This window comes from Phyllostomus discolor, chromosome 6 (assembly GCF_004126475.2).
Source record: "Phyllostomus discolor isolate MPI-MPIP mPhyDis1 chromosome 6, mPhyDis1.pri.v3, whole genome shotgun sequence".
In the NCBI taxonomy this organism is placed as follows: Eukaryota; Metazoa; Chordata; class Mammalia; order Chiroptera; family Phyllostomidae; genus Phyllostomus; species Phyllostomus discolor.
Genome location: NC_040908.2, coordinates 133,337,887 through 133,349,522, shown reverse-complemented (window position 1 = coordinate 133,349,522; position 11,636 = coordinate 133,337,887). Strand labels below are relative to the sequence as shown.

Here is an 11,636-nt window from a genome sequence, read left to right as displayed (position 1 = left end):
AACTCTTGAGGCCGAGGTTGTACATTTACTTTTGTGAGAGCTGCTCACGAAAGCACCTTGAACTTTGGAGACTGCCCACACAGACTCATTGGAATGAGTCATCCCATGTCATTCCTTGCCTGGCACCCCACAAAGACAGGCTCAGGGGCCCTTTTCATCCTCAGAGCTTATGGCTTCCCACTGCAGGGAGCAAGATGACAGTGTCTAACTCCGGGGGCGTTCACAATTTCTGACATTTTATAATCAGCTAAGAGCGATCCTTAACTTTTTTTATGTTCCTACTTCCTTTTGAGGTAGTTCATTTGGTAGGGAAGGGGCATATCTTGGGACTGGCGAATTCATTCAGGCACCCCAAAATATTCACGGTTTGTTATGGGCCAGACACTGTGCTGGGCACTGAGCGCAGCGGCCTCGGTCCCCACCCGCACTGAACTCATGTCTGATGGACAATGGGTCATGGGAAGGTGGGTAACTTTTAAAGCAGGAAGAAATTTGGGTAAAGATGCAGTGAACTGGGGTGGGAGGGTACAGGGTTAAAGGGACACAGAGCAGGCACTCCTGACATAATCTGGGGGGGTGGGGATTGTAGAAAGGTCAGAAGGAGGCACTCCAATTTTAGATGCACATGATCTCTCTGATAAAAATCTGCTCTGGTCTGGGACAAGACATCCTCCTCTGTGATTTCCTTGCTCCACAAATCTTCATCCCTTTCTTCCTGTTTTGCCACCATTCCTGGAACATCTAATGAGGGTTCCACATAAAGACCTTACTCAGAGAGTCACTGGAGTAAAATCAAATTACTCCTCAAAGTGAGAAGAAAAGAAACACCCAGCTGCTGGTCATTAGTGACCTCCCTCCAGATATAAATATTCATATATGTGTGTTTACATAGTATGTGTACCTATATATGTCTGTATTTATGTTTAATCATCTATATTATACAAATATTTTTGTGTGTACATAATACATAGAGATAGATGATATTGTGGGTAAATTATAGATAGACAGATAGATAGATAAAGATATAGACACAGATAATTTACATCTGTAACAGCCAATGAGGAAGCGGTGCCAAGGATGCAGGCTGAAAGCCAGGATCGATGTGGCAGCCTTCCTCTGGCTCAGGAAGCACTGAGCCCAGCAGAACTATATTTAAGCCTCTGTACCCATTTGCATTGGAATCTCATCACATCCTTTCCCCAGTCTGTGAAAAAATGGCCTTCTTAGCATTTTTAGTTCCTGGGACAGGAAGGGGGGGAATTCTGAACCCAAACTGAGGAGATTCTGCTTCAAATCCCAGTTCTGCTACTGCTTCACTTTGTCCCCAAAATGGGGTCATGATGGCCACATGATGGAGCCTTTTGGGGAGTAACTGAGTGCACGTATATGCAAGGGCCCAGCAGCCAGCTCTGGACAGCTGGGCAACGGCCAGGCTCTGGAAGGCTCCCCGGTTGGAAGAGTGTCTCATACCCTCATGAAAGGTGTCTCAAGCATTGGAATACGTGGGCGGTGAGGAGGATGAGACAGTGAGAAAGTGAGATGGATTCGTGGCACGGACCACCCTGAAGTCCCCATCGAGGACCCACGAGCAGCACTCATCTTAGCGTAGAGCCGGGAATCGCCTGAGCTAGCAGAATCGTGCTGTTGGCTGGAGCTTATTTAATTTTATAGAAAGCTCCGGGCTCGGAGCCCAGCTGTATATGATATGCATTATTCAGACAGACTGGAGATAAGCTATCAAAGCTGTGGCGGGGGGCGGTGTAGACTAGTGGTGGGAAGAATCACAGAGGAGCAGGGTTCGAGGGCAATTTTGACAGAGCACAGGGGAATTTTCTATGCTTTGTAGCCAGAAAGGGAGGGGGTTTCGCTCTCACTGACCTAAGGAAGACTGGGTTTGCCCCTTGGCTTGCAGAGGAGCCCAGGAAGCTGAGATGATGGACCTCAGACAAGCTGTCAGATCACCTCCTGGAGGCAGCTCAGATGGATGTAAGACCCAAAGACAGGTCACACTGGGCCCCAAAGAGGTGGGCGCGGAAGGCCACTAGGTGAAGTGGCCCACATTTGTTGCCATGTTGGGCACAGTTGCTGAGCATGGAAAGTGAGAATGCTGTGTGGGGCGTACCAGGGACTTCTGCCCCTCCATCACTGTCAGGACTGGAAACCCAAACACACTGATTCTGCTGGAGAAACGAGTCTCACCGTCTTCTGGAGTAGAACCGTGGGAGTTGCCACTCAACCTTCTCTCTGCTTCTGTTTTCTGTCTACTCGTTCCCAAGGACTGGACATGTGAGAAGTTTGAAATTAAGTTCTGGAGTCAGCAGATCTGGTTAAGATCCAAGATCTGCACTAAATATGTATGGCTTTGTTTCTGAGCCTCTGGTTCCTCATCTTAAAGATAGGAATTACAATTATAATACATTACAAGATCATTACTATAATGAATGGAACACTTCCCACAGTGCTTAACAGACAAAAAGGACTCAGTAAATAATGAAGGATGTGCAAGGTGGGAAGCGGGCAAAGGGAGGGAACGGAGGGAAAGGAAGGGAAGGGGGCTGCTGCTGAGAGGCAGTTGAGAACAGTAACCAAGAACACAACCTTCCCTGCCCAACAGCCAGGCTCAAACTCCAGTGCAGTCACTTGCTCGCTCTGTGACCTCCTCACTGTCTCAGCTCCCTGACCTCTATGATGCAGGGAGGTACCACCCACCACAGAGGACTGAGATGAGGTTCAGATAGGTTGTTATGTGGAAAGTCCTTAGAACACTGTCTGTTCTATATGGCACACAGGAAGTGCTGTGCAAATGTTTATTTTTTATTTCTACTCCAATAGCTACCACCACCATCATCATAAAAGTTGACCACTCGTGGCTTTAGAAAGCTCAGGTTCTCCCACATCTTCCCCACTCCTGCCCATGCCTCCCGGGGCCAGCCTTCACCAGCCTCAGGCCTGGAGTGGCCAAGGCACACCAGGAGCAGAGAAAGGAGAAATTCTGCTGAAGAGGGAGGCAGACTTGTTGAAGCAGGAACTTTGCCTGGAAAGAGAGGTACTCTAAGTTTCTTAGCCAACTGAGCTGGTAAAATGGAAAAAAAAAAACAAACTTTGACTCCAGAGCTGGACAAATATGGTTTCAAGTGTCAACTGCCCCAGGTATTCAACCACTGTGAGGCCTGGTGTCCTTTTTTTATAAAACAGGGTCACTGATACACACCTCAGAGGGATATACGTAGGCAAGAGATAGCTGTGTAGGTAGTGCCCAGCACAGGGCCTGGTACCTCAAAAGCAACCAATCAGTAGTGGTTTTTCTTCTTCTTGTTAGTATTCCATGAGACTTGTGTATTCTCTTGAGCAGGCTCTGGCATGGTGTGGCTCAGGTTCACACTCAAAGGACCAGCCAAATCTTTAAACAACTTCTGGTCATAGTTCCTGAGAGCCCAGGGCTGGTGTTGGGGTTGAGGGTAGCTAAATAGCTGAGGAGTGGGTTCCAGACCAGGCCTTTCTCCCCTGCTTCTTAACACTGGGAATGTTTGGGATCAATATTTGACCAGTGGTAAGTCCTGATCCCTAGAGGAGACTAAAGCCATCTTCAGCTTAGATCCCTCTCTGCTTTTCTGAAGTGAGGACAGGCAGTAGGAGTCATCTACAGCATGTCAGGACAGAGCTCGGAGTGCCCAGGCCCCAGAACAGAGCAAGAGCTTTAGTGAACTTTTCTTTCCAGAAAATTTTTAAGGCCTGCTCCCTCCAAAGCAAAAAATCCTTTCAGGCCCCACAGTGCCCTTCAGAAGATGCCCTTGCTCCTTCCACACCTCAGATCCATACCTGGATTCCAAACCCAGGCAATATTTGCAACTCAGTTTGAAAGGAGAAAATAGTCCTCATTCCAAAAGAGCATCAGCTCATTTCTGTTTGAAATTAGTCATTGAACCGTCGTTGAGTCAGTTCCAGCCCCAGGCTGGAGCAGTTCTCTGCCCCCACGGCACTGAGCAGACATCTACAGAGTCAACGCTCCTGACAGGGCTGAATGACTGAGTCACCAAATCCTCAGAGAGGACAGATCTGATGCTGCGCTTTCTGTCCCCTTTGCCCTAGCAACACCTCAAACTTGCCAACTAAAATCACATCTAAATCAGTAAGAAATAGTGGTTCTCAACCCAAGAAGCACATTAGATTCATGCTGAATGCTAGAATATCCACCCCCTAGCCTATTCCAGACCAATTAAATCTGAATCAGAACATGCTTAAAGCTCCCCAGTGACTCTAATGTGTAGAGTTCAGAGCTTCTGAGTCACACTTCGGTCCAAGAACCTGAAAAGCCAAAGATCGAACCAGAAGTCACCACTTGAGTGGGCTTTAGGACTATGAACTCTAAATTAAAGAAACTTCAGTTCTAATTCTGATTCCACTCTTCACCAGTTGTGGGACCCTAAGCAAGTTCCTTAAACCACTTCTTCAACTATAGATGGGAACAACATGATACCTACTTCATAGGGTGGTTCCATGATTAAAAAGAAGTATTGTATGCAAGGCATTCAGTACAGTGGACAGCAATACTCAAAGGTCAGTTATATGGAATTTATTCTCCCCAGACCGGGGTTAATAAGCTGTTACCTACTCTTCTAGATTTCCTTAAGGACTTAAGCCAGTGATTCTGAGAGTCTGGACATGCCTCAGAATCACCTGTGGAGCTTGTGAATATACAGATTCCCAGTCTTACTATAGACCTCAGTAAGTTAGAGGTGGGGCACAAGGATCTGTGTTTTCCAAGCAGAGTCAGGACTGGGAACCACTGGGCTGGAGCACCTTCCTGCGACTGGTATCTTAAGTCTATTGAAGGCCATCACTTTCCTTGCAGTTGGACCACTGGTTCTGTCCGCAATGTGATGTCATTTCTCAAGTAAAAGAGTGAAAATGAAACAGACCCTAGCAAGCTTCTAAGGTTACCAACTGCCTGTATTTACCCTAAATGTTTGGACCTCAAGTGCACGGGCAAATTGGTCATGAAGCTAATGAGATATAACTCCCATTGTAATTGCTGAAAACCACCACTCTTCCATTGTGTCTTCCCCTTATGTAGGAGTAGCTGGAGACATTTCTGGGGTCTAGTCAACCATGTATATTTTCAGTTGGGTTTGGTAGGATATGTGCAGATGAGGGAAAAGTTCTGATATTTATAACAGACATCTTACATGAAGGAAGATGGTAGAGGGTCTGAGACATCAAGTAGTGAGGGAATCAGAGGGGCAGATCCCTATTAAAGATACAGACACCAAGGCCCAGGGAGGGGAGGTGACTCTTCCAAGGTCACACAGCAAGCAAATGCTACAGCCAGGACAAGTTCCTGAGCCAAACTAGCTTCTTCACACCCTCGCAGGCCTGCCAGTTTGGGCCCCAAACCATGAAGCTCACCTTGGCTATTATGCGGCACAAGGGAGCCCCCTCCTGGGTCAGGCTAAACAGGTTTCCTGTGGTGGATTCCGTGATGTAGATATTGTCCGAGGCATCAATTTTTCTCACGAGTGCCTAAGAAAGGAGAGCAAAGTTTGGTGGTTACTCACCCCTGGGCATCTTCTGTTCAACTTCCTTAACACATACCAATGGGTCTCATAAGAGTCCCCTAGAATCTGTAATCCTGTCCCACCCACCATCCTACTATGGGGTGATGAGGTTCTAACTTTGGGAAAGACATGAGTCAAGACAAGAGCATGAAGTCGGAGCTGCATTTCAAGAATATGGGATCGCTTCAAACCCCTGCAGCATGGATGACAAATACGTCCAGCTCCGGTGGATCAGAAAACTGGCTCTCAGCATTGATGGTCTCAGCAAGTACCATTTTGTTGTGCTACTGACTCCTAAGAGAACAGAAACCATCAGTTAAATAAGCCATCAAGTTGAAAACACAGCTACAGCTGTGACCAAGACGTTTCTGATTTTGGATGGTATTAGCCAATAGGGAGCTCCAGCTGGGTAATGGGTTAAGGGAATGAGTCAAAGGAAGCATTCTATGTAGCCTTCTGCCAGGGGTCACTTGCATTGGGTTTCTGGCCAGGCCAAAACAGCAACCCTGGAGTCCTGGCAAAAAGTGGGTAAACTCGGTGAGAGGGCAGGGAATGCTAAACACAGGACCCAGGGAGGCCTGGGAAGAACAGCACATGAAAAATTTATCAAGAAGGTAAGAACATTATTCCTAGAAGAGTTTAGCTTATTTCTGAGAAAAGTTTTTCATTTCATAATCAGCCATTTGCTTTGAAGCATGTTATTCATTGATTATAAATAATTTCTACCTGTGTGTTACTGTTATTCATTGATTATAAATAATTTCTACCTGTGTGCTACTGTTATTCATTGATTATAAATAATTTCTACCTGCTTCTTCAGTTTTTCCTGAGAGGCATGGAGATGGAGATCAGGGACAGTTGCCTGTGGGGGCCTCATGCAAGAGAGTAAGATCTTGCCCTGACCAGTGTGGCTCAGTTGGTTGGGCATCGTCCCACAAAGCAATACGTCATCAGTTTAGTTCCCAGTCAGGGAACATGTGTAGGTTGTGGATGCGGTTCCTATTCATGGTCAGGGTGCGTTTGAAAAGAGATGGTCATGGGCAATGGGTCGGTGTTTCTCTCTCACATTGATACTTCTCTCCCTCTCTTTCTCCTTCCCTTCCCCTCGCTCTAAAAATAAATCAATAAAATCTTTTAAAAGAAAAAGTAAGATCTTCAGAGATGGGTGCTCTGAGCAACCACTTTTGCACTTTCAGTTGCAATGTTTATTTTGAAATATTAAATGGATTAATTTTTAGTTAACTCTGGTATTATTTAAAAGATACTTAAATGGAAATGTGGAGATCTGCGTTCTAGTCCCAGCTTGCCTTTTTGTAAAAACACTATGTTGATGAGGAAGTGCCTTTTATGGTAAAAGCATGGGCTTCAGAGCCAAACTACCTGAGTTCAAATCCTGATTCTGCCACTTTTACCTATGTGTCCTGGAGCAAGTGATTTAGCCCTGTGTGCCTCAGTTTCCTCATTGGCAAAATGATGGAAATAATAGTGTGTATCTCTTGTGGTGGTTGTACCCATCTATTAAGTTCATCAATATATAGGAAGGACATTTAAAGGTACATAGGATTGAGAAGAAAAATAAAATTGCTAGCAGTCATTATTTTGTGATTTTGAGCAATCGAGATAAACTCCCTAGGCCTCAGTTTTCCCATTTGTAAACTGGTGAAAATTAAGGGGGCCTGAGGCTCCAGATAAATGACTCTCCCTTTTTTCTCCTTTATTCAAACTCACAGGATTCTTCACAGTAAGATTAAATGTGTATTTAATCAAATTAAATTAAATATAAAAATTATCCCCTAAGGTTTGATAGATGCCTCTTGTAAGATATTCAACAAAAGGTAAAATTAATAATCAAGATTTGTCACCACAAATCTCTATAATGAGCGCATTTCTTAGAATCCTTCCCCGTGGTTACGGTAAGCAGTTAAATAAGTGATACTAATGCTTGCATGAAAATGCAGATTTCACATATTGGGGTCCTGTACCTAAATGATAATTACCTAATGTTCCTGATTAGTGTTTGCACTTGAAGCAAATTAGCATTACATTAAACAATTCAAACCCAGTGTCTTTTGCAATCATCTGCTACTATTAGACAATTTATTTCTGAGAATAATTTATTTTAATATCTATATGCATATTACAGTAATTACTCCCCAGACATGTTTCACTGAGTCAGCTCTCTGACAACAAAGAGTGGTTAGCATCCTTTTCACAGGTATGAATTTGGAAAGACAAGCTCAGAGACTCCTCTGAAATCATCAAGGCCCTAAGTATCATCAGATGTCAGAGCTGGAAGGGCCCTCAAAAGTATTGTCCGAACTTCATTACAAATTGAGGAAACTAAGACACAGAAATCTGACAAGTGGTACCTAATGAGGTTGGACCTTAACCATATGAATCCCTCTTCCTGTTTTCAAAAGTTAGTTAATCCTTCACCTCCAAAGTTGATGAAACCTCAGGTGAACCAGTAGAGATGCAAGTATCAGGGCAAAGAGATTATCCAGCCTCATTAGCAGCTTTCACTAAATTAGAGAGAGTGGTTCCCCATCCTGCCTCCCATAAGCATCTACAATGCTCTGCCCTCTGGTGGCCAGAGCTCCTGCTGCAAGGGGCAGAGTTGATGGAGTCCCAGCTGCTGGGTTCTTGGCCAAGCCCATACTTCCCCTGAGCTACTTCCAGATGTGCCTGACCCCAGCACAGGTCCATCACTGTGGGACAGGGGACTTGTCTAGTGGGTGACTTTAACTTGAAAATGTCAAGTCTCTTTCTATCCAATTTTTCCTTGCTCTTTTTCTTTCTCAGCTGTCAGATCTGCAATGTAGTTTTCTACCCCTGCTCCTGTTTCTACCCTTTATCCTTCATGGGCATTTCTTACCAAATTCTATCTTGGTGTTAGCTTCAAACTCACACAGTCTCTAAAGTCAAGCTTTTTCAGGAAATTGATGAGGAATTAGGTAAGTTTCAAAAATGTGCTCCATCCTGTATCATGAAAAGACTATTGAAAGAATGAACACAAATAAAGGAAAATGAACTGATTAGGCTGAACGATCACATGTTTTCTCAAAAGGTAGACTATGCAGATGTGAAACACAACAATGAGATATTGTAAAGCAGGAGAAACGGATGAGAAAGAGTTAAAGAGAGGCACATAATATAATTGATCTAAATAAGAAATTAGAAAAGGAGAATAGATTTCTAATTGATTTTTAATCAGAAAGAATGACTGCTGCCCAGTGGTTTTTCTCAAGAGAGGTAAACCCACACACAGCAGCCCGGAATGGGTTTCTCAGAAGGAGCCAGGGAAAAATGTTATGAAGCCTCTTCCTGAAGCTTCAAGTAGAAGACCCATAGTTAGACAGAGCTGGGACCGCTCAGCTATGCAAGATGATTGCACAAATATGGGCTGATTTGACACGGTGAAGTATGCTCGAGATGGCTGGAAATGCTTTGCTATTCCTCCCACAGACAAGGGTTCCACTTTCCCTCCTTTGAATCTAGAATGGCCTCGGTGACCAACGGAAGCCAGCACTTGGCAGAAGTGATGTTCTAGGACATCCAAGACAAGGTTATAAGAAAACCTGAAGCTCACACAGACTCCTTGGAATAGTGTCTTCGGAGCCCTGCGTTACCATGTAAAAAGTCTGATAACCTGAGACTCTCATGCTGGGGAAGCCACGTGTAGGACCCCTCATCGATGCTCTCAGCTGAGGCCAGCTTTCCAGCCATCCCCTCCAAGATACCACACACCAGATGAAGCTTCCTAAGACTCTCCAAACCATCTGCCAGCCAAATACCACCGTTGCTGCCTCATGGAACACAAGACTCGCTCAGCCTGCCCAAACCCTGAAAATTAAGGGAGAGGATAAAAATGGTTGTTGTTGGAGTTGTTTGCTATGCATTAATAGAGTTCCAGAACATGGAAAAAAACAGAGATCATTATGAAACCTCAAGGGATTACTAGACAAATTTTTGGGTGAAATGTTTTGAAAATGTGGATCTAGTATTACCTCTGTCCTAACAGGGATGTTCACCTGTGGCCACAGGCCACATGTGGCCCAGGATGGCAATGAATGCAGCCAACACACAGTCATGCACTTACTTAAAACACTGTGGGATTTTTTGGTAATTATGTGTCACAATGTATTTAATGTGTAGACCAAGATAACTCTTCTTCTTCCAGTGTGGCCCAGAGATGCCAAAAGGTTAGACACCCCTGCTAGGAGAAATGCATGAATTAGGACTCTGAGGAAAGATGCAGAAAGACTGGACCTACTCAAAAGGGGACAGACAAAATAATAACTCAATCCAGGCTTGGCTTAGCTGTTGGTTTGATGGGAAAATGTCTCCTGGGTGGGAATATCCAATTTAGGGAGGCAAATGTGGATTAGATCTCTTAAAACTGGAGGTCTGGGGCAGGCCTGGACTTTAATTAATTTCATTTCTCTCAATAAGGCAAATCCCCAAATCTAGAACAGTTGTTTTTTGTTTTATTTTGTTTTGTTTGAAAAATAAATGAATATTCCAGAAAAGAAAGAGAAGTCAAAATGAGAAAGCCCATCTGATCCAGCAACTAGTGCTCATTCTATGAATTAGAGAAGGAAAAATCCCACATGAGATGTGGGGTAAACTTGGACATTCAGCTGAGTCTCCCTGAAAAGAATAGGCAGGTGACAGAAGGCAAGAGTCCACTGGAGGCAGAATTATTACTGGGGGGAAAAAAGATGTAGCAGAAAGAAATGCTACTCAAGGCTCAAATATTCAAAAAAGATGGAAAGAAGGTGTTCTGAGAAGCACATGACAAAGGGACTCACATGGCCCCCAAGGGACCCCCAGGCTTCAGGAGTATCCCCAGGAAACAGCGTAGAGGCCTAAGCAGTTCCCCAGCCAGGGGCAGGGACAACAGCCATCCTGACATGGGACCAGGGTGCCTGTGTATCCCAGTCGAGTGTTATTCTCGTTAAGCCCTAAAAGAATTTTTTAAGTATATGACCCCTTGCACACTTTTAATTTGACAGGTAAAATTTTTCATCATAAATTTTAAAACAAAGTTGGGAAGGATGTAGTTTTCAGCAGATTGTAAACATCAACATAAAATATGACCACTGCATCACTCTTGCAGATGTGTTCCATGAAATCTAAATGAAATCTGAATATCAAAACAACTTGATACCATCATCACTTACTTAAAAATGGATGAATTTTCTCTTTAATGTTTGAACAATTTGCATTTTCTCTTTTCATCCTTATATTTATATTCCCACTCCAATTCTCCCTCAGAATTTTATCTTAATGTTATACATTTAAGTTTTAAAGTGTTTTATTGATCATCCTTATTATTTAACACTGAAATTTGGGAGATTTTATTTTATTTCCTCTGACTGTAAAACTCTAAGTGTTTAAGAATAATCTCTTCTTGCTTGCGTTACCATTACAATCATAATTGGTACAAATGGTCAAGATAATATAGACTACAAGTTTAATATATAATTATAAATAATAAAAATTAAAATAGTACAAATAGATCTCTTAATGAGATGAATGAGGTTTTTATTATTTTAAGAGTGTCTAATTCATCTACATATCCATGATTGACTATTGATTTAATGCTGTATCTTTCAATGTAAATCCTGAAAAACCTTGTTCTCATAAATCTGTAGAGAGGAATGGGAGTTATATAGCCAACTTGGACAGCAAAGTTAGTCAACCCTTTGAGCGCATTCTTAGTTATATAATCACACAGTGATCTATCATCAAACACTATTTTTAATGATCTGCCAGCTGATAACTCTTCTAAATTGGTCCTCCTTTACAATGGTAAAAGCAAAGAATTGGAAACCATTTGACTTGCAAAAACATTTGTTACCCAATCATTAAAGTCATTTATTCACTATCTCGATTTCTGGGAAGAATTCCAAAAGTACTTTACCGAGGCTTATCAAGTAACGATTAATTATACCCACTACTCTTTCACTTAGAGGACCTTGGGGCTATCCAAATTATTCAGAAAGAATTGGGAAAGTCAAAATATTATTAATTTTATTGCCAGTACAATTTTTCAATCAAATATTGTTGTGCATTCCA

At 43.2% G+C, this 11,636-nt stretch overlaps 1 protein-coding gene across 3 annotated transcripts in view; it reads right to left on the bottom strand.

Annotated features, from left to right (window-relative positions):
• The window catches only part of INSC (INSC spindle orientation adaptor protein), a 131,003-nt gene that overhangs the window by 41,095 nt on the left and 78,272 nt on the right, over positions 1–11,636 (bottom strand). For all 3 annotated transcript variants that reach the window (XM_036029070.1, XM_028516871.2, XM_036029071.1), the window contains exon 6: positions 5,407–5,520. In XM_036029070.1, coding sequence (XP_035884963.1) covers positions 5,407–5,520 — 114 coding nt within the window. The remainder of the gene's footprint in view (positions 1–5,406; positions 5,521–11,636) is intronic.